The following is a 24,441-nucleotide window of genomic DNA, read 5'->3' as shown; positions in this document are numbered from 1 at the left end:
TTTAATTTCTGAAATGTTAATCAAGTGATATTTAAAAAAATTTATGTATATTCATCTCTGATGTAAGCAAGTTTGCTTCATTACACATAGTTTAAACAAGCCAGCTTCAAAATGTATTTGAAAATCTGAAAAATTGTGAATTAATAAATTTGGTGCACTTTGATTATCTGCTTAACCCTCCTGCAAAGTCGCTTATCATTAAATACTAATTTTTCTCCAACCTCAGACATTAAAAATGGTAGCCATTTAAAAAAAATGGTATTGAACTGAAAATTATGTTAAACTGCAACAAATTAACAAATTTAAAAATGCAAGAAGCATCCATAATAAAACAACCTTTTTCTTCTTCTTCGTATACATCAACCCATTTTAACTTTAAGGGGAAAAGTGAGAGAATTGCATTAATGAAGAAAAAACTGTTATCATAATCACTTGATAACATTTAATAAATTATCAGCTTTTAATGAAAGTTTCCCACCACCATAAATATCATCTGCACAAAGAGTTCACCTTTCTGTGTTTAATCATATTTTGTGAAATGATTTTTTGCGTTTGAAAGAAAGAGACTTCCTTTAGAACACTGTGCTGTGAAATTTGTAAAAAAAAATATTGTTATCATTAAGTACGAGGTTTTTAAAATGGAACTATCATACTACCAGATTAAAATCATCATTTACTTCCTGTTCTGTTAGAAAAAAGTCAGCTACAAAATGCCACCAAATCATGTGTACAGCTTTAGGTACTAAAGTTGTATCATATGACACTGTAAAGGTTTGCTACAGAAATTTCAAAAACAAGGACTATGACATTCAAGAAGTAAAGCTCTCTGGCCGGCCTCTTGATGTTGATGAGGCCCACCTGCAAGAACTTATGGAAGAAGATCAGTGTGCAACCAGTCGAGAGTTTGCTAAGGAGTTAGACATTAGTGCCATGTCTGTTAGTCACACTATGCATAGCATAAAACTTGACGTGCAAATTCAGTCATTGGGTGTCGCTTGAGCTGACTCAAGCAGATAAGGACGGAAGTGTTTGGGCCCGTACTAATCTGTTCGAATATCAACGCAAGGACAAAATTCTGGACTGGATTGTCACTTGTGATGAAAAGTGGATTTACGTCAACACAAGCCAAAAAGGGGATTGGTTTCTGCCCTGTAAGCCCATTGGCAGCACTGCTAAATGCAATTTGACTAACAAAACGATCATGCTTTTTATCTGGTGGGCTTGCCATGTTATTATCCACAAAGAGTATCTGGAAAAACCCACAATAGTAAGGTGTACAGTAAGATGCTAGTCTGCTTTTAACGTTGCTGTCAAAGAATCGCAGCAAACTAAGTTCCAGGGCAGAAGGGTAGTGTTCCATCAAGATAATGCAAAACCACATGTGCCTGCATTCACCGGCGGGGCTCTGTACGGATGTGAATGGGATCACACCAGCTCTGGCATTGCTCCTTCGGACTTCTACCTGTTTTCACTTTTTTCCATTCTGTACAGGATGTCAGAAATGAGATTGATTTGTTTATGGACTCGCGGCTACCAAGTTTCGTGGCTGAAGGCTTTGAAAAACTACCAAACGTTGGTGGAAAATCATACACTTGGATGGTGATTATGACCTGCACTGCTTTCATGTTTTGTTTTCTAACTTTATTAAGAGCATTTTTTGGCGGAACTTTCGTTAAATCAAATTCTTTTTCACTGTAAGATTTTTATAATAGTAGATAAAAAAAGCTAGCAAAGTGCTACTATTCTATGGATATTTCTTTTGTATATGTAACACTTTCACTTGCAAGCAAATATGACAGTGGCATCATGATTCATTTTAAGGAGGGGTTGCACACACTAATCACAATAAAGAGCAACCACAGAGATCGCTGTTGAATTTCAAGAGCCGAATCCCATGCTGGCAGAATGCAAACTTTTTGTGCATTCTAAGTTGCCTATTTTGGCGACATAAAGCCCAGTAATTTTTCTCAGGATTGGATGAATAATTAGGGTGTACCATAAATTCTTCATGTATTAATCACGTGAACTCAAAATTTATTTTAAGAGAACAGAGTATATGTGTGAAAGTGTGGATTTATCTAAAATAAAATACTTGCAGAAATTAAAAGTATGTTTTCTATAAAAAGAATGTGCTGATGATGCATATGTGGAAAATTCTAAATAACTTAAAGTAACAAATTCAGATCGTCAATAAAAATATGTTATAAAAATATAGTGTATTTTTATTTAAAGTTTAAACAAATTATCTACAAGTTCACCGTACTAAAGTTTTTAAAAACTTTGTTTAATTTCATCCAAAACGGCTTGCACATCAAATGGTTATGGATTATCGTTATTCTGCTGAATTTTTACTTTGCAATGCCCATGGGAAAGGAAGCTAAATAAATAAGTGTTTCTGTGTTATAGCAGCCTTGGCGAGAAATGAGGATTCTGTCCGAAGCTGCTATAAATGCTCAAAAAGGTTTCAGTCTTTTTGAGAAATAGACAGTTACTGATACAAAAAAGAAATTCATTCATTGTGTACAGTTACAAATTTCCACTGGGTGCTTATAGTTTGTTATTCACATGTGCATGTAGTTCATGTTTCTTCAACTGCTAAAAATTTTTTCGATTTTTCATAGTTAAATATTTAATGCCATTTTAATCTTTCATCTTATATCAGCATTTATATTCAAGCATCACGTCTTTGATGCATCATTAGTAGCAAATATTGAATTTCGACCACTTTTTTTTTAAACCAATGGTGGACACTTGCCTATAACGGCATTGGCCACTACTAAAGCCAGAAGTGATAGCCATTTTATTGTGGAGGCACCTAACAGGTGGCCACTGCTACCTTTTATGAAGAGACAGACAGTTTTTCATCCATGCTTTCTCCGGGATTTGAACCCAGACCCTCCAGTATCGCAATCAGGCTCCTCTAACCATTATACTGTCTGGGTGGCAAATACTGAATTGCGACCACTGGAAAGCATCTATTTAACACATTTAGCACAGTTTGTATCCAAATACCCACAACATATATAAACCTATTAAACCACTTGGATACTGTGACATGCATTCAGATTCAGCTGCAAATTGTATGTATAGTGGAATAAAGTAATGATTTTAGGTGGCACACAGCCTAAAACTTTAAAAGGCAAATAGAATTTTTTTTGATTTAATGGAACATAAAATTAATGGACAAAATAAGATTTTTTTTTTTTTTTTTTTTTTTTTTTTTTTTTTTTTTTTGTCCCCTGTAGACGTTTTGTATCCAAATGAATACAAACTAATTTTGGTCTGAAAATAAGTATAAATGTAATATTATATTTTGCAAATATGTTACATGATGTTAGGGAATAGATATGTTAATTAATTAATATTTACATATAATAAATGGTCAAAAACAACAGCTTTTTTGTATATGGTAGAACTCAATGTGTTAAAATGAGTTTTGAGTCTGTTTATGTATGCTTTTTATTTAAATTCCTTAGAGAACTGTAGCAAATAAAATAATGAATGCAAATTAAATTGCTTCTGTATATATTAAACCAAGTATGTGCTTTAGACATTGAATAAATTGCTTGTGTATACTTGTAATTCTGCTTCTCACCAAAGCTGAAATGTGCCAGTTCCCATTTCATGTCAAGTATACTATAATCTTTAAGTACCAAAAGAATTGTGCCTTTGTTCTACAATCAGCTAGGAGTTAGTCAAAACCACTTAGGCATTAGAATTGTTAAGATCTGACTGCAAGTGTTTAAGGTACTTTGTGATCCCTACTGAAAAGTCATGAACTCTGGCAACTAATCTTCCATCAAGTTAATGTACCAAAGGCAAGATCCATTTTCAGTATGGTGATACACTAAGAATTTCATAAAAGAGCATACAAGCAAAAATATTTAAAAAGTAAGAAACTTTGATTGTAAAACAATGTTTTTAGAAAAATTGGTTTGCAATTTTTCACTGTAGTTCTCTGTGTGTACACAGTGATCTACTTCTCGTTTAAAAAAAATCAGAAAATTGGTCAAATTTGGCATCATGCACAATCTCAGCATTGTTAAACAGCTAACAAATAATAAAGCAGATAGCTGTTGTAGTGGAGATATGGCTGCCATAAATTAATTTCTGACATACTGCATTGACTCGTGAATACTTTTCTCTGGCTTTTCATAAGGAGTGCGAATAATCAAAAAGTACCATTCTTGAAATAAATTTGTGTGTGTGTTTTATTGTTAAAAATATTGATATTGAAGGTTTAGAAGAAATCTCTTAAGTGTTATATAATGATATCACAAATGAGTCAACTATTAGTCTTAAACTGTATAATATATTACTGGGAAAGTAAATGGCAGTTTTCTACCATTATTTAATCCATATGTAGTTAACTTTGGCTTTATATGTGTTTTAATATCAGAATGACCTTTTAAAAAAGACTAATATGATTTCTGAACAGAAAATTGTTTCTTCCTGGGAAAGTAAATTGAAATTCCTTTGCCAGTTTTCTATGTTGTATATGAATGTTTTCTTTGTAACAGGGAATTCAGCATTTATTGTAGATGTGTTACTTTCATTGAAAAAGTTATGTCTTAGCAGTGTTTTGTTGGTTGACTACTAAACAGACATTGTCATTTCCCCCCCCTCAAATTTCCCGTGTTGCATTTCTTAGTTCTTGTATATAATTTTTCTCCTGTATTTATCTGGTGTCCTAGAATAAAATATAATAAAGAGATCAGTAAACCTGATGTCTTAGTAATAGGCCATTAGTGTATTAGTAGTGGATAGTGTTCCCCAGTGCTGGATTTGATCATCGGAAAATTGAATGAATTGTACTGGAAGATTTAGATCATAAATTAAAAATTATTTATATCTTATAAATAAAAATTAATGAGCATTTCTAATTGTTTTAGTAATGGGTTATGGAGTACTACTTGAGTAGGTTGAAAAATAACAATCCAGATGTAGGCTTCCCTTCAAAAGTTTTAAAGTATCCATTACAGTAAACTCTCGATTATCTGCAGAATTGGGTGGCACGGCCACCGTGGATAACAAAAATCGCGGATAATCCGAAAAAAGCTAAAAATGGGTAAAGCAAAAGAGAAAACAGTCATTCCAACTTTGAAACGTTACTTTTTTACGTTTTATCCAACGTTTTGAAACGTTTTATTCCAACTTTTTTACGTTTTATCTACAATAAAACGTAAAATAAATAGCAGGAAACGTTTAACTAACTCTTAATATTTTAGTATATCACTCAAAACTAATCTAAAATGCATTTTGTTAATGAAAACAGAAAAGTGCTTTGTACTTACGAGAGGCGTCAAGGATACACAGAAAAATTAATACATATGTACTGTTTTAATACTGTAATGTATTATGTAATTACAAAAGCATAACTGTAAAACTACACCTTTTTGAAGAAATCAATCATTTGTGTTTGCTTCTTGCTTTGGAAGCTCTTGATCCGAGATTGCATTTTTTGTAGCATAAGTTTCTCAGCCAACTCCGCGTCGTCTTGTTCTTCCAAATAGCTCAGCAGTCCGTGCTCGGCAGTGAGTGTTCGGCATCTTCACAGTGGGCTCTTCTTTGCCTTCACTTTGCTGTCCTTCATTCTCAGTCTCTCCCCTTGCTTTCTTCACAATTTCGTGATCTGTCAAGCGTTTAAAGCCAGGTTCGTTGACGTCACACTCCAACCACTCGTTAATGTTTTCAGCATCGACGTTCTCACCACCTGGAACTGTTTTCACCATATCGGCAAAAGTTGCCGTGGGCGTGTCTACATCTTCATTCTCTTCTTCCCACCTCAGAGGGGTTAGGTTGTTGTTGGCTTCAACATTAGGCATGAGTTTTCTCCATGATTTTATGAGGGTTGATGGTTTCACTGAGTCCCATGCAGATGCAATATCGTAGATGCTGTCCAAGATTGTGTAGTGTTTCCAAAACTCTTTCAGATCATAACCTTCTTCAATTTTCGTCATTAGCAGCTTGGTTCGATATGTTCTCTTCATTGTTGCAATGACTCCTTGGTTTATGGGTAACGTTAGCTCAGTAACATTTGAGGGGGGAGAAACTTTGCAAAAATTTGTCCATCAGAAGACTTTAGCACGCTTGTTGCTGGGTGAGAAGGTGCGTTGTCGATCAATAGCACAGCTTTTTCAGGCAGGGTTTTCGATTTAAGATGTTTACGCACTTGAAGAACAAAGATTTTTTCGAACCATTCTTGAAAAATGTTTCGTTTCATCCATCCTTTTTTTTTTTTTTTTTTTTTGTTAAAGTAATCAATGGGCAAATTTTCTATCCTTGTGCCTTTGAAAGATCTCGTTTTTTTTTTTTTTTTTTTTTTACTTTTCAATGACAAGAAGTCTAAATTTATGTCCACCGGTAGCGTTACTGCAAGACATGATAGTGATCCTTTCCTTGCTGCTTTTATGACCCACCGCTTTACTTTCACTTTTAAATGCTAAAGTGCGAGTGGGAAGACATTTCCACAAAAGTCCTGATTCGTTGGCATTGTAAATTTGTTCAAAAGATAGCTCTTCTTTTAAAACAAATTCTTCAAATTCATGGTGGAAATCGTCGGCTGCTTGTTGGTCACCACTAAGTTTCTCTCCATGAAGTCCAGTTTCTCGAATTCCATGTCGCTACTTAAAACGAGTCAGCGAGCCAGATAACGCATCAAAATTTCCTTTCAGGCCTAACAACTCAAATAAGGTTTTTGCCTTCGCTGCAATGATAGGACCATTTACAGGAGTACCCTCTTTTTGAACTTGAGCTAACCACTCCGTCACTGCCGCGTCTAGCTCATCAAAGGTAGAACCCTTCATAGTTTTTCGCGTTTTCATTGCGGAAGCATTGTCCATCATTGATGCAAAGTTCACCAGTTTGTCTTTTTGCTTTAGAATGTCACGCACTGTTGTTTCCACGATTCCGTAATCCAATTCCATCTGCTGCCTTGTAGCATCGTTTGCTACTTTGGAAATTAATTCTAGTTTTTGTGCAATCGTCAACACAACCTTCTTTCATTTTCCTGACATTTTAAATCGGTAACGAAAAACACAAAACCAAAAAGCATAAGCACTGAACACAATAAAAGATAAGAAATTAACTCCGACTGGTTTGCAAACACTATCTGACTTAAACTAACAACGATGAGTGGGAGGAAGTGGATGTGTCAGTAAAATTAAGACGAGAGAGGGCAGTGGAGTGGGCACTGCAAGGGTGAGTAAGAAATCAATTACTCATCAGAGGGGAAGGTTCTGAGAAGGCCGCGGGGAAGGTTCCAAGAAGGCCTGGGATATTTTTGCCATAAATAAGCATGATGTTAGCAAATTTAACGTTTCGCTCAGTTACGCTTATTAAAAAAATAAATTGCGCTGCAGGTGCGGATAACCCGCCCGCGGATAATCGGGAGTCTACTGTATATGTCATTTTTAACATAAGTATTATACACAAAATATTAAGTATAGAAGTGTGATATTTTGGTATAAAATAATATTTACTGCCCATGGGGCAGGGGCTGGGTTATTGAATGGAGATTTACATCTAAATCCTCTCAGCATTATGATGAATTAAGAAAATTCCATATAGAAGGGTGGCTTTTGTATTCATTACACATGAAAATTTCTGCCAGCTTTTAAGGTATCCAATTTTGGGTTGGATGTATATTGGAAGAAAAGGTATCAAGATGCAAAGTGAGAGAGTAGTTTTTAAATTATTTTCAAGAAAATACCATTTATTCATGACATTTTGAGGAACTTTGAAATTCCAGGACTCGCTTGGGTCATTAAAGAGAGGAACAGTAAAAATGGGCCAAAACTTGCGAAGGTTATATATCATAGTCGCCCTTAAAACTTGGGATGCGAATAATCAAAAAGTCGACTGCTTATGGGAAAACTTCTTACAAACTAGCAGGTTACTGAAAAGAGTGTCATCCAGTGAGATCATTTAAGTTTGAACTTATTTTTCAGCTTTGAAAATTCATGGCATACTATTGGTACATTTATCTTTCTTGATGAGTGTCTTGTGGGTAATACAAGTTGCTAACAGCCTTGAATTTCCTGTTGCAACATGCATATTTCATAGAAATGCCATGACAGTAAAATAGTTAGCTTCATAGAGAAATAATACACATTTCAAAGGCTTGATTTTAAATTAGCATAGCTGTGTTTTTATAATGCTTTCCTGGTATTTTCCAGTTGTTCTTATGAATACTGTCCTTGTTAGCTTCATTTGACCACCTTCTCAAAGCTGTACCTATAAAAAGTTCAGATATCAATCTATAAATTCATTACATATTGTAAAGAGCATCGTAGGCAGGGTGAATGCAAAAATAACATGAAATTTTGCCATGTGTGCCTCACTGCAGTTATTATCATTCAAAGAAAAAACTTACAATGCAGCATATTCTCCAGCATTGTCATAATATACCTCTAAATGTGTGTATACATAACTGTGGTCCTTTTAAGGTGATGCATTCAGAATAGTGCAGATTCTTTCCTTCATTTGATGGTTAGTTGTGGAACAAAGTCTTGTACAATTCTTTGTTTGCCTAGTCTTACAGGGAAAAGCCACAATGTGTTGCAAGTCACAACAGTTCTCAGCTCTCCACCAATGTTTGAGTTTCACTACAGAATTCCACCCTTGTACCTTGCTGCAATTTTTACTCTATCTCTCTTGCTAAGAAATAGAGGTATCTTCAGTTACTTGAAACGTAAATGGTAAAGAATAAGCTTCAGTTATATATCATAGTCACCCTTGAAAATACGTTACATTACATATTTTCTCTTTTAAAGTATGTATTCACTTACCAGATACCCTGTATATTTATTAGGTTCTTGTTACACTTTCTTTTTAGAACTTGGTATGTATAGAATATATTGTATAGTATTGCAACTGTTAAAAATAATACATCATTGAAACACAAATATGATAACAGATTAAAGGAAGATAATGCAAAAACCATAACAAATAAAGGTACTTATGTATTAGCTGAAACCACCTTAGTAAAATTCACTGAACTACCAGAATGCCGTAAAGTCTGGCAACCATTCACATAGCAGTTTTCCAGTTTTAGCAAGCAGTGTCACCATTTTTGTATGTGCTCTTTTTATTATAATCCTAGTTCCAATGGTTTTTATTGATAAATTGTGATTATTTTTTTTTTCTCCTTAGTTCAATTTTAAAATATGCACTTATGCAATTTTTTTGAAGTAGACAAAACCATAGTGAAATTTTTTGAGGAATCTAAAATTCTGTTGCAAAATCACTAAAGAAAACAGCTGTTTATGAATATCTTTTCAAAGCAGTCATTACAAAATTTCATCCAGATTAAAGAAGGAAAAGTGCTTTTAAGTAAATTTGTTACCTGATTTTCAAGATAATTACCTCAGTAAAATGCATTTATTATTATTTTATAAGTCATCATTCCTTTCGCTCTGTAAAAATCATAAAATTTCAGTACAGTAGTGGTTGTGCTAATATGTAAGTAACCTTTAATTATAAAATTATCGTGCTGCATAAATTAATAATGTATAAATAATAATATACAACGGGATCTAATAATTTACTTAAAACAAGGTGCAAAAAAAATAAGCACAAATATTTGTGAAAAATTTTAACTCTATGTGTCATATAATAATGAATCTTTCCCGTAAATTTCATATTCATATCACAATTATAGTTCAAGCCAGAAATGGTTTTTGAGTATTCCCTTTCTGTTTGAAGATAAGATGAACCTACAATTATTTAAAACAATTTCTTGTTTATTTTGGGGGGGGGCTTTTAAGTGCTTAAATTATTATTCCTCAGATAAAAGGAATTTAAATATTTCATGTCTTTGGCTAATTAAAAATGACAACAGGAATGCTTATGAAATCTTTTAAACCTTCTTATAAGATACTCAAACTTCAAAATATTGAAATTTTATTAAATTAGTACTTCAGATTAAAAATCCTAATTAGTACTTTTTTAGAACATTAATTGTTTTAAGGCATTGGACAAATTTTTACACTAGAAGTAATGAAATGCAGCAGTTTTAAAATTTATCAGTTTTAAAACCATTTTTTTTACTTTAAAATTAGCATTATAGAAATTTAGAAAATTGAAATATACTGTTCATTGTCGAAAACTCAGTTGTCCACTTTCTGAAATGAGCATTAATATTCCTTACTGAACCATATATATGAGCTATTCAAAATATAGTGAGGGTGATATTTTTTTCAGCACAGGACAACTAGGAGTAGAAAGTGGGGGATGAGGCCGGTATAGAGTGTGACCTCCTCATTTGAGTCCGTACCTTTGTAGCAAGTTGTACATCAACAAAATCTATGGTAAGATTTTGCAGAGGAGTATAGAGCAGTGTCATGCAATTAAGTTTTGTATAAAATTCAGAGAATATAATTTATGTGTTGCAGTTGTTTAGAACAGTGTATGAGGGTGCTGTTTTATCTGCAGGTGATACAGAGCATTCATAGATGGGAAGGAGAATGTGTAGAATAAGTAGTGTGTAAGATGCTTTCAAGCACTGAAAGGACAGGAATATACAGGAATAGGCAGCTATAGATGCTTGAGCATTTGAGAAAAATAATTATGCGATGGCATCATAAAACAGGGTTGCCGCTACCTGGAAAACCGGAAAAAGTCAGGGAATTTGGAAATTGACCAAAAAATTCAGGGAAAAGTCAGGGAATTTAAGTGTTTTAGTCAAAATCTGGAAAAGTCAGGGAATTTCATACAACGATCCCGCCAAAAAAGGCGAGTTTTGCGCCGACGTCGGAAGAGATCACTTTTTTGGCGAATTGTGTATCACGTGAGTGTCATTCGGGCAGCTGGCATAGAGCCAATTTTCGCAGCTCCAATTTGATTGTCTTTTAGAAAGGCAAATCAAGTTTCCCGCAACTTTTGGTTTTCAGTAACCTCGAGAATCCCATGTGCAGTGCATGAACAAAAGAAAGTACCTGTTCTCGTATAAAACAAAATGGTTTTAACCCCTTAACTGCCGCGGGCGTATATATACGCCTTGCTCAGCCGATGCGTTAACTGCCCCAGGCGTATATATACGTCCTTCCAAACTGCTATCATTTGCTTTGCGCTGCTACACCTAAAATTATTCGCAAAGTTAACGCATCGGCTGCGCATCTGGGGCAGTTAACGCATCGGCTGCGCATCTGGGGCAGTTAACGCATCGGCTGAGCAAGGCGTATATATACGCCCGCGGCAGTTAAGGGGTTAATCCTAGTATACGGTACCATGAAGGTTAGAATCAAAAATATGTATTGTAAAGAAAGAAAACCTCTGCAACAGACGTGGCTCCGTTCCATCATAGAGAGAAACAACTGTACGTGCGCGATATATATGTCGCCAAAGCTCGAAACCGGTGTCGAAGTTCGAAGGTCACGTTATCAAGAATTCATAAAATGAATATCGTTTAAAATTTCTTTAAACTCTAATCTAAAGGAAAAGAAAATATCTTTTGGCGCAAGTAAATTAATTCATGGATTAGTTATTTTGAGGGGGGGAAAAAAACTACGAAAATCCGTTTTTAAAATTATTGCGAAAAATCCAAGAAAAAACGTTCTTTGATAAAACGTTTCTTCTAGGATTTTTCGCAATAATTTAAAAATGGATTTTCGTAGTTTTCTTTTTTGTCAAAGAACGTTTCTTCTTAACACGTGTTTCTCAATTTCCTGTACACATCGCGGAGAGGGAAATTCTGGCCTCCAGGTTCCGTCGCCAAATCCCTTGGCAAATTTTCCCTCCACTTTCTAGCCGCGTAATAGCATTTACGTGTATGGAACCTTTTCTTCTTTACATAGACGTTCTTTGGTTAGAATAATCTCTATGTATGGTACAGCGGGATTTGGTGACATGATGATGAGCAGTAAACGAGTCATTTTGTTCTTGGCGACAATTTTCAAAATCGTGCGAAGGCCGTACCGTATACTAGGATTTTACCGCAAAATCTTTTTTTTTTTCTTTTCTTTTTTATAAATACCTTGTCATTTTGCAGTCAAATAAAAAAATAGTAATCAGTCATCTAGCCTAACCATGTAATACAGTCAAAAGTCGTTAATCCGGACTCGTCGGGACTTCGGCGATTCCGGATTATCGATTTTTCCGGATTATAGATCATCAGTTTAAATCTCGTAAGATGGCATGCAGAAATTCTAAAATTAAAAATATGAAACCGTAATTTATGAAATAAAGAACAATTATGATCTAAAGGGTATCAAAATTTACAAAAAAAAAAAAAAAAAAAAAAAAAGCTTAATATTTATTTGTTTACTTTATTAAACATTTCTCTCAATGTAAGTTGTTTAAGTTGCTTCATTTTATGTGATAATACTTTCTCTTTAATTCTATAAAAAGACATAATTTCTTGTTCAGTTACAAAGTTCCGCTGTTCAAGTCTCGTTAATTGCTGTGCCGAGAATACCGACTAACTTGTCAATCGAAATTTTTTCGTTTTCACTAACCTCTCTGTCACATTCTTCATGTCTTTATCCATTTTTGCAGTAATTCCACTTTTGTTTGTTGGACATCGAAACATACTTTCGTTTTGTAGATCCTTTGGAAGTTCCAGCATCGGAAATTCTATTTGACATAATCGAAAGTTCAAGTTTACTTTTATAAAATTGCTCTTACAGTCTGCAAAAAATAATAAGCGGGATAAAATTCGAAGATTAAGGAACAACGCAATCATTAACATTAACTGAAATAGATAATTAGATAATTTTAGCTTACACCGTCCGTTATACATTAAACGCGCAGGCGAAAACGTATTCTGCACTTGCGCACACGCATATGCGCAATAGTCAAGGTCTTATGCTCACACGTAAAACGCCTGTGCGCATGTGCCAACGCGGCGCATGCGCAGAAAGTTTTTAGCTTTGATGTCCGGATTATAGATCATTCCGGATTATGGGTGTCCGAATTAACGACTTTTGACTGTATAACTATATTCGCTAAAATATCGTTGATTATTCTAATTCAATTTTTAAGCAATTATCTTTATTTTTATGTTATTCATATCATTTAATGTTGCTTCTTCCCTCTAAATTTATTTATCATTAGTAAATAATATTTCCAAATTTCAAGAAATTTTCTCTCGGCATAATCCTGAAATTAATTCTAGCAGTATGATGACATCACGAAATTTAATGCACATATTTTTTCCTAATGTATGCTGCGAAATAAATATAAAATACCTCAATTTAGTAAAAAAATATCATTAAATAGATTTCTTTCTTTCATTTAGCTGCAGAATGTCTGCAAAAAAAGCCTTATTTTATTCCAGATTGGGAAGATTCTAATCTCAATCTTCAGTGGAGAAAACAACTCCTATTATAATTATATTTGTGTTTTCAAGTGTTAAGGTGCCTTTTAAGAAGACACCTCACACAAATTAAATTTACCTAAAATCTAACCTAACTTTTAGCATTGCATTGTGATTTATAAGAACCGGATTAGCCTCATGTTGAACTGGTGATGATCATGAGTAATAATTAAATAAAACGTACAATTGTTATCCAATGTATATATCTTAAATTTTATTAAGTTTCTTAAGTGGAAAAGTAAACAAAATTATCAAAAAAAGTGTACCAAGAATAATTAAGAATAAATGTCCTCTGAGATTTATTGAATAATTAAGTGAATTTGCTACACAGTACAAGTAATACCATAATTAATTTACCTCTTAGCACAGCCAACGTACATTACGCGGATAGACTGGAATTTTCTCGAAACATACCTGGAAAAGTCAGGGAATTCCATTATCCTGTTTGAGTGGCAACCCTGATAAAATTGCGAGCAAAGTAGTCATCATGACAATGCACTAAACCATGTATCATTGCATGTGATGAAATTTTTGGGTTAAAAAATATCACTGTGTTTCCCTCTCTGCCATGCAACTTTGACATTTGACTCTCATGTGATTTCACCTTTTCTTCAAGCTCAAAACCCATATTGAAGGTAAGCATTTGGGGGCAATTGATAAAAGTCTGAGCAACTGCAAAAAAGAATTTTGAGCTCTATCTGAAGTGAAGCCTTCTTCCATTGCCTATAAAATCTGGCAACAAAGCTGAAATTGCTGTATGCTGTTACAGCTGTGTAATAGTCTATATATTCAGTTTTTAAAAAAAGTTAATTATTCTTATTGCTTTTGAGGACAAATGATATATTGAGTGTTATTGAAGTTAATTCATACTGCATAGTGCTTTTCATATTCAGGTCAGAGGCATTTAAAATGTATCTCTCTTTTTATGTAATGTTATTGTTTTAAAAAGCATTCCCTCTTTGATTAGTTATTAATAACCCAAAGGTTGATTGCCTGCAATAGAGTGCTGAAGACTTTCTAATAATCTTTTGATTTGTGTTTTGTTTGATGTTATGCAAATTGTATTTCTGTCTTTGTATTGAGGAGCGGCGCAGACGCAAATTTGTTATGGTTTTTAAGCTTCAAGGTTGCTGGGAATTACTGGAGTTCAAACTTTGCAGAACTTTTTCGAGATGTGCTTCTGAAGCCAGAGGTTTCCCCGTTTTCTTTGCCGTTCCTCAGCCAACTTAATGTTTGAAGGCCAATAAATAGATTTGGTCAACATTATGTCTCTGAAGTTTCTTGAGTTCTACACTGAGATATTCACAAGTCATGTTACAGTCCAGTACTAAACAACAGAACATACATGTTTGTTACAGCTTGTTTTGTGCTCATATTGATGTTTGCCATAGTATGAAAATATTCACACTTAATTATCTAAAGAACACATTGAGTGAACCCAAGAGATTTAGCATAGCATGGAAGTGAGATAAACTTTATGCTATGATTCATTCAAGCTTTAATAAGTTATGTATAGCTAGGAAAATCTCAACTTCCAGCTCGAATTAAACTTGAATAATTTGAAGATTAAATCTACAATAATTCTAAATTAAAGTTTAGTGATATTTATACAGTCAAAAGTCGTTAATTCGGACACCCATAAACCGGAATGATCTATAATCCGGACCTCAAAGCTAAAAACTTTCTGCGCGTGCGCCGCGTTGACACATGCGCATAGGCGTTTACGCGTGCGCGTAAGACCTCTTACGACTGCGCATTTGCGTGTGCTCAAGCGCAGAATACGTTTTCGCGTGCGCGTTTTATGTATAACGGACAGTATAAGCTAAAATTATCTAATTATCTATTTCAGTTAATGTTGATGATTGCCTTGTTCCTTAATTTTCGAATTGGATCCGGCTTATTATTTTTTGCAGACTGTAAGAGCAATACTATAAAAGTAAACTTGAACTTTCGATTATGTCAAATAGAATTTCCGATGCTGGAACTTCCAAAGGATCTACAAAACGAAAGTATGTTTCGATGTCCATCAAACAAAAACTGGAATTGCTGCAAAAAAATGGATAAAGACATGAAGAATGTGACAGAGAGGTTAGTGAAAACGAAACAATTTCGATTGACAAGTTAGTCGGTATTCTCGGTACAGCAATTAACGGGATTTGAACAGCGGAACTTTGTAACTGAACAAAAAAATTATGTCTGTTTATAGAATTAAAGAGAAAGTATTATCACATTAAACGAAGCAACTTAAACAACTTACATTGAAAGAAATGTTTAATAAAGTAAACAAATAAATATTAAGCTTTTTTTTTTTTTTTTTTTTTTTTTTTTTTTTGTAAATTTTGATACCCTTTAGTTCATAATTGTTCTTTATTTCATAAATTACGGTTTCATATTTTTAATTTTAGAATTCCTGCATGTCATCTTTAGAGATTTAAACTGATGATCTATAATCCGGAAAAATCGATAATCCGGAATCGCCGAAGTCCCAACGAGTCTGGGTTAACGACTTTTGACTGTAGTAAACATTTTCTATCTCTTTTAAACTTTTTTTTTATTAGTATCTAAGCTTTGCTTAGAAAAAGGGTGTGTTTTTAGAACTGCAATTCTGAGATACTATATGTGAAAGTTAGTTGTTCTGATATTTTTTCTCTGATTAAAAGTAAGCATTTTTTAGAGCCACATGATTGTGTTTATTTAAAAAGATAATTAGAAAAACAATTATTTATTTTAAACAGTTACTTATTTCAAGATACGTGATTCGTATTTTTTTTTTTTTTAAATTTAGATTGCCTTTCCGAATGCTTGTTCGAAAATACGGTTGTGATGTGGCATTTACTCCAATGATTGTGAGTCATTCTTTTGTTGATTCCTTAAAAGCAAGACATACTGATTTTTCTACAAGTATAGGTGAGTTGGTTGTTTGTATAATATTATATTTGGTTGCTTGAACTTATGTTAAAAGTTAACAACTTTTTTAAAGTTTAAAAGAGAGAGAAAATGTTTACCATAAATATTGCTCAACTTTAATTTAGAATTATTGTAGATATATAGCGCATTTTTTATCTTGTGGAAGTTCATGTCCTATTTTATTTTGTAAATATGATGTAAATCATGAGTTAAAAATGCATAAAGTGTAATTCTTATGCATTCTCATGGCACAATTAGGAGGGGGGGCTTGGTGTTACAAGTAAGAGCTGAAACATTATCTTGATAGTGTGTATGATGAATTCTGCATAAGAAATAACAAAATGGAAATGTAGAAAAATATTGCATATGTTATATAAAAACAGCATACTTCATTCTTCAACTAATATATAACATCCAGGAGGTGTTTAATTATATTAGACATCCACCTTCTTGTATAGTTTGCACTTAATCATTAGTTTGTTGTTATTGCAGAAAGATAGCTTCCTTATGGGTCTATGAACAGTGTTAATTCTGAAATAATGTTAATAAAATCAGATTCTGATCTGCAACACACACGTGCAATATTTCATATAAAAGATGTCATTCCATAATACTTTAGAAAATGTCTATGATTAGTAAAAGCATGATTCAGATATTTATTAAAATTACATCTTCTGTAAGAAATTTTTATAGATGTTTGAGTCTTTCTTTACATGATTCATAATCCCATCTAACCTACCATTCTGTTACATTAACCTCATAAAGCTTCATTTTTATTATCCTAATTGGAATTTTAATAATAGATATTTGAGTCATGAATCTTGACTGCATTACCCACTTTGCAGTGATTTTATCTTATTAACTATTTTTAATTGACTTATATAAATTTGCACTTTGATAAGCTGATAATGTATCTCAAATGTTACTGAATAGCATATATGTATAGGTTTTAACTTGGATTGGGGAAAAAAAAATTGTGGTAAATCAAATCCTGAATTTCTTTGAATCCAAATCCTGAATGATTTCCAAAATTTTCAAGCTTCGGAATTCTCAAATCATTCAAAGGAGAAAAAAGGTGTAACCAGTTTTGCTTTATTAAATTTCAAAAACAAAGCAAAATTTGAAATCTGTGTTTAATGAGAAACAAATTTTAAAATACTGTTTTTAAAAATGCTTGTATATATTTGTTAAAAAGTTGCAAATGCAATTTGGTAAAATACATAAATTCCTTAATCTTGAGTATTATTTTCTCAATCTAATTTAAAGCAATTCAAAATTTAAGTGTTGTCTAAAAAGTTCAAATGGCAGGCAAATGGAGACATGTATGCAGTACAACATATATACGTGAATATGAGTTTAATAATAAGTTATCAATGTCCAGAATCAGCAAAACAATCCAAAAGACAGTTTTGAAAAGTTGTATAAAATGCAGAACTCCAGTTACTTGAAGTTCCGGCAGATTTTGCTGGATCAGTGTAGCAGTCAGGGCCCAAATTGTGTTAGTGATTCAAATGTAAATGAAATTGCGAGAATCATTTTTTAAATTAATGCTTCTAGTCATGATTAATTTAAATTAATGCTTCTAGTGTAGATTTAGTCAAAATTCAAAATGGAAGACAAAGTGAAACATAAAATTAACAAAATTTTGTTTCGCTTCTGGTGATATTAATAAAATTATTTTTTCTATCAAATATCAATTATTTTTAGTTAAAAGGTTTAACAATTCTTAGGTTAGGATTAATGGCATTGCCAGGATTAAGAAAAATAAAATGCAACTAATAATTTAATCCACATTTAACAAATTAAATTCATTTATTTATTTTGTGTTAGTTGTCAGAAAAACTAAATAATAATTTTTATACAAAAGCCTGGCAAAGTTGACAGCTTTGCTTAAAGTAACTTTTCTTCCTTGAATAGCAGTTTCTTCTGCATGGATTCTCAGTACAAATTGTCCTGTGTCATGTATTTTATTCTTTTGAGAGAATTTCAAAAGAAAAATCACTAAATCTGTTTTCAAAATCAGTGTTTTGTTCTTCACTTGAATAAAAAGCTTATTACTTTACCCTACTCATGAAGAGCAATACATATTCATTCAGTTTTTGTTTATGGTACTTTCTAATTATTCCCACTTCCTGTTTCAACTGTTGGTAGTTCTGCCATGTTTTGGCATTTTTTTTAGTATACTTGTGTCAATAAGTAACCTCCACATGGATGCTTAAGTATACATCGATTTATATGTGTTATATTTAAGGATCATTGCTCTTAAGAGTATATTCCAGCTGTAAAAATGTAAATATTCACTTAACCAGCTTTTGTTTTTTCGTAAATTTCTTGTTTCTTATAAAATCCTTTTTATTACTATTTATGAACAGAACCTGTGAGCTGTAAAGATGACCAAACAAATGTTTTTTTTCCCAGTTTACAAAGTTACCAAGAATTGCGACTTTTCGGGGGGGGAGCAGATAATCAGAAAACACCTAATATTGTTTCACTAAAAACCTGACCTGTTGATAAACCGGGGAAGGTAAAGGAAACCAGAGGACATTGCTTAGTTTGAATTTTATTTCAAGAAAAGAGTGTCCAATTACTTTATACAATAGATTCAATTTTGTTCATCATAGGAACACATTTCCTAAATATAGAGCAAGGAAAGTAGATATTTTTTATTTAAATTTATATGAAACCACATTAATTAGTTAAAAATGTAAAACTGTCATTAATTTACTGCAGACGTTTCTTACTGTTTAAAACCTGATATAAATATTGACTTGCAGCTGTTAGGAAATCCAGTTTTGCCTCTTGAAATTTCCTGAATTTTAATATGTGGCTTTTGTTGTCATGATGTTTGCCCCTCCTTATGTATGCATTGTTAATCAAGGACCCAAGTTACATACAGATGCCTTGAAGAGCTTTGTAGTACACCATTTTAAGGGAAGAAAAGACTGATTCTTCCAGAATTTGTCTGGTTTAATTAATTAGTTTATAATTATTGAAGAATATTTGTTAACAAGGTCATTTATTCTCCCCCCCCCACACACACACACACAGAATGGATTTTAAAAGATTTTGTTGTGAAATTAAAAAATTATTCTTGTTGCTGTTCTTGATCATTCCATTTTATATAATACCAAGCCAAATGCACAGGGAAAGAAATAAGCCAAAAGATGTAAATATGGCACCAGACATTTGTGGTATGCCTTGAATGGAAAAGTACCTTTCAAAGTTGCATATATAGCCATTCTCACGTTTCAAAGCATCTTAACTAAAATTCCGTATTTTATTATTTTTGCTGGATGGTACATTTTTATGTCTTAAACATAATGGAATCATTCCTTCATTTGTGTAATTTTTATAAAGATTAAAATGCACGTATTTGTAGTATTTATGAAGATAAAATTTGCAAATGAGAGGATTCAAAACAGGTCTGATTTTATAAAAGCTGTTTATGTTATATGCTACTTGTAAATTTTTGCTGAGGTAAAAAATTTAAGTACTTGCTTAAATCTCTCCCTGGTCATTTTAAGGAAAATGGGTGCTCGTGAAATATCAGTTGGCTAAATAATCTTCCCATTCTAGCTTTTTCATTTGTTCCATTAGTATAATTAAACCAAGAATCATTGTGGGCAGCATATATTTCCTAGTAATTTTTATCAGAAGTTTTATGATACTTCATGTTGTTTAATGTCAGGCTTATTGTTATCTTCTGATAAAGCATCATTTTCTGGCTCGTTACCACTATCAATGGCACTGTCAGAAAAAACTGTCTGTACATAATTCAGGCAAATTTTCTTTGCTATTGTGATGCTGCCTTTTCTAAATTAAGTGACTTATTAAGAAATGGATCATGAAAAGCACCTGTTGCATGTAATATCTAAGAATACAGAACAGTTGACGAAAAGGCACATACAGCAAAGAGGAAATGTAAGAGTAAAAATACAAACCAAACAGTAACAATTTTGCCTTTTCTGTGAATGGAAAGCAAGAATGTGTAAAATAAGAGTAAAAATACAAACCAAACAGTAACAATTTTGCCTTTTCTGTGAATGGAAAGCAAGAATGTTTAAAATAAAAGATGAGCTGTGAAGTGTCTCATCGAATCTTTTATTTTTAGCAGTCTAGTTTTAGCTAAAATAACTAAGAGAACTGTCTAGAACACCATTTTAAGACTGTCCATTGTTTCAGGCTTAAGACTGGCATAAACTAATGTAAGTGTAGCCTTGAGTATATGTATGATTGGCCAACAATGCTTAGGCAAAGAAACATTAATATACACGTATTGGGTCAACAAGGTATATCTGAGACTTCTGCGTTCTTACACTAAATACTCACAGCTATTATGTTTTAACATACATGCTTTGATTAAGTAGTGAACTTTTTGGGAGAAGTCTCCCCCCCCCCTTCTTTTTAGAAAACATCATTCTCATGTTCTTTATGAGCCAAATCCTTATCACATTTTATCCATTAAGGACTTTGTCTTTTAAAAATGTTTAAAAAGTTGTCTGTATGTGCTTTTTAAATTATCGTTACATGCTGTAAATGTGTCATTTTATTTAGCTGTCAAACTTTTAATTATTTGTTTATTTTTGCATATTTTCTGAAAAATTTTAGAAACATGTTTCTTTACATAGAAGACAGACCATTAATTGTACAGTTTGCTGCCAAAAATGGGAATGAATTTGCTGACTCTGCTGAACTAACTTATCAGTGAGAAAAACCTTATTATTTTAATGTATATGATGTAAAATTTTTTGCTTTTAAAAAAAAAATCATGTATATTTTATTCAGAATTCTGTATTTTTAATTGCAGTTATTCTGATGGGGTTGATCTGAACTGTGGTTGTCCTCAAAGGTAAGAAAATTAAATTTTATTCACAGGCGTGTTGAATTTAATGACATCATCACTGAATTTAATTATATGCTCTCTGTGTTTTGAGTAAAAATTTGTTTCATATTTCATAATGCATAGGGCATATAATTAAAATCATTGCCTAAGCATTAAATTTTGACTAATTTTATTGTTACGAGTATAAATATCAGTATGTATAATAATGATGTAAACTCTTTTTATCTTTTTTTCTGGTAATGTAATTTTTCATGATAATAGGTACTGTGGAAATTTTATTTTTATTTCTGGTCCTTTTCCTGTTCATTTGTTTAATGTGTCATTAAATGTAACTCTTTCATATATGTGCTTTTCATATTCATGGTACACTATTTGAAAATTCAGTTAATTCATATGCACTCATTCCTGTGCTTCTGAACCTAAGGCAAACTGCTAGATAGTTAGCTCAAAGTGTTTCCCCCCCCCCCGAAGACTAGAGTTAGATGCCTCTGAAAAGAAAGTATTTAGTGTCCACAAAACGTTACCTCTCTCTGAATAAGCTGCCATATTTATAAAGGCATGCACATGCATCTGCAGATATGAATATTTTTAAAAACTGGTTTTATTTCTAATATGTATATGAGAAGGAAATTATTGCATCGTAAAAATTATAAAACATTTATTTTTCAGGCCTTTTTCTTTAACTGACTTTTGAATTAGATCATCTATATAAAATAGTGGGTGGTTTCATGTTTTAGATATTGTTGTTAAAGTAGTGAAGTGAATGATTTCTGGGCCATTGTAGAATAATTGTAAATTTTCACTTAAGTCATGGAATAACTATCTGCTAGTTCCCTAGCTCAAAAATTTGTAATGTTCGTTATACAGTACAAAGTCCAAAATCCGGATGTCCAATATCCGGAATGATCTAAAATCCGGACCTCACAAACGGCAACCACGTCCCCCCCTCCCCAATGTTTTACACATGCGTATTTGATATTTTCCCCGTATAAATAAAACATGTAGAGAGTCCTGATTCTTAATTTCCCTTCGGCACTAAATAATACCTCGTTATTGAAGAAACAATAATTTAGCATAAATTTGTGTGATCAATAATTTGGCTGCGTAGCTGCATATTTGCTTCACATGCATCTCAAACTGAAACATTCTAGATAGAAACACTGTTGATTTTACATCTTTTAATATTTTATATCCCTGATGGCAACCAGGCGAATCATTTAATTTATTTTACTATCATCAACGCATGCTTATCAACACGTGACAACTTGAGTAATGACTCATGCAGCAATGCCCAGACAATTTTTTTATATTCGTAAGTTAATAACAAATGGTACTTTTTATAGTGCTATTATGCTTGGCGATGATTACGGATTTAAGTTAAATGTGCTAAGAAATATTGGCAAGAAATATAAACTTTTCGTAATCAGAAAAAATACACGACCTCAAGCATTTAAAGGAGTAAAGATTTTCCTGTTATATATCATGCAAATAAAAGAACACGGATAACACAAATGTTAATGTATGTTTGGTTTGAAAATCATTTCATACCCGAGGCTCGGAAGAATTTGGTTGGTTTACCTGGTGACACAAAAATAGTCCTGATTATAGACGACTGTTCAGCTCATATTTCACATATATGCTATTAGGTTATGTAAAATGTTTTAATGAAAGATAATGTATCGATATTATTCTTTCTTCCAAACTGTACATTCATTATTCAGCGTATGGATATTGGAATAGTGCGCCTGCTGAAATGTAAATATAAAGTAGAATTTTTTAAATTCATTTTAAATTTCTTGAATAATGGCAAGACTATTCAAGAATTTGTGAAATAGTTTAGTATAAAATCTGCTATATGTAGCATCACAAGATCATGGGAGGATGTGTCTCCAGATACTTTAAAAAATGCTTGGCATAATTTATGCCTAGCTAGCATATTTCATGTTGAGGATGATGAACATGATAGCTGCGAATGGGAAGGTTTTTCGGATATCGCAAACCAAAGGTTAAGTTTTCCAATTAATGGATTTTTTAAAGAAGTTTGGAGAAGTGGTAATAAATGAAGATGATGTAACAGAAGTTTTTCATTGTGGTGTCAAGGGCCCAATTATCAATCAATTAACAGACGGCGAAATCTGTAGTATGGTTCTAGATTCAGAAAATACCACTACCGATAGTGAAAGAGACTGAAAGTTTATTAAAAATGAAAAAATGTTTAATTTACAACATTAGTCGAATTCTTGACACAGCAGTTAAAAGGACTTGAAAAATGGAACTTTGTAACTGAATAAGAAATGTCTGTCTGCAGAATTAAAGATAAAATATTAGCATAAAGAAGCAACTTAAAAACCTCCATTGAAAGAAATGTTTAATAAAGTAAACAAATAAGAATTAAGACTTTTTTTTTTTTTTGTAAATTTTTATACCCTTTCGATCATAAATGCTTCATTATTTCATAAATCATGGTTTCATATTTTTAATTTTATAATTTCTACAGGCTATCTTACAAGTTTTAAACTGATGATCTAATATCCTGGAAAATCCCAAATCCGGAATTGCCGAAGTCCTAACAAGTCCGGATCTCAGACTTTGTATTGTATAAGATACTGAAATTTATCCATAGAGTCTATTTTCTTAAATAGGATTCGGAATAGCAACTATTCTGTAATGTTTCCATCAATTATCTTTAACACAGTTTTCAGAAGCTGAAACATCCTTTTTATACTCATAAAATACTCATAAATACAAAAAAGTAAATTTTATGCTCATAAATTTTTATACTCATAAAAATTTGTTAAGCTATTCACATAAGTTTCTTTAATTTTTACTATCTAAAATTCCTTTTTAAGTGCTTAAATATAGGTCATCTGTGTAATTTTCATTTTTGAGCTTGTCTTCTGCCTTGTCATCTTCTGACATACAATCTATTATTTGTTTTTTGTAGTTTTGTAGCTCTCCTTTAAATGTTAAAAAATGTGCATGTAATTAAAATGAGATAAAATACTCTAGGGTGACATGCTGAAACTATGTTTAAGTATAATGTTAAAGTAAAAGTAGAAGCTTTTGCAGGTGATCCATTTGCTCCTGTGCTTGTGTTTTATCTCATATTTTTAGCTTCACCTTTGAAGCTTTGATTCCATCTCAAGAATGGCATTGGAATCTTCTTTATTAATATCTCCACAGATAATTGTTAACATGCCAAGAAAAAGAACTTAATGCCAGTTTCCTTATAGATATTTTTTATGTTTACAAAAAGCCCTATCATAGACGCCATGTATTTTAGAAGTGATCAAACACCAATGACTTCTATTAGGTCAGTTACATGTAATGTGGCAAGAAAGTAACTCCTTGTAACAAGAAAACATAACTTTATTTA

General features: G+C 32.4%; 1 protein-coding gene across 6 annotated transcripts in view; it reads left to right on the top strand.

Annotated features, from left to right (window-relative positions):
- Dus4 (Dihydrouridine synthase 4) overlaps positions 1–24,441 on the top strand; it is a 92,228-nt gene that overhangs the window by 25,178 nt on the left and 42,609 nt on the right. For all 6 annotated transcript variants that reach the window (XM_035354605.2, XM_035354598.2, XM_035354580.2 and 3 more), the window contains 3 exons: positions 16,101–16,222; positions 20,851–20,926; positions 21,030–21,071. In XM_035354605.2, coding sequence (XP_035210496.1) covers positions 16,101–16,222; positions 20,851–20,926; positions 21,030–21,071 — 240 coding nt within the window. The remainder of the gene's footprint in view (positions 1–16,100; positions 16,223–20,850; positions 20,927–21,029; positions 21,072–24,441) is intronic.

Source organism: Stegodyphus dumicola, chromosome X1, assembly GCF_044657685.1.
Source record: "Stegodyphus dumicola isolate Sdum_Otavi_A_Nest chromosome X1, ASM4465768v1".
In the NCBI taxonomy this organism is placed as follows: Eukaryota; Metazoa; Arthropoda; class Arachnida; order Araneae; family Eresidae; genus Stegodyphus; species Stegodyphus dumicola.
This window is presented reverse-complemented; position numbering and strand designations above follow the sequence as displayed.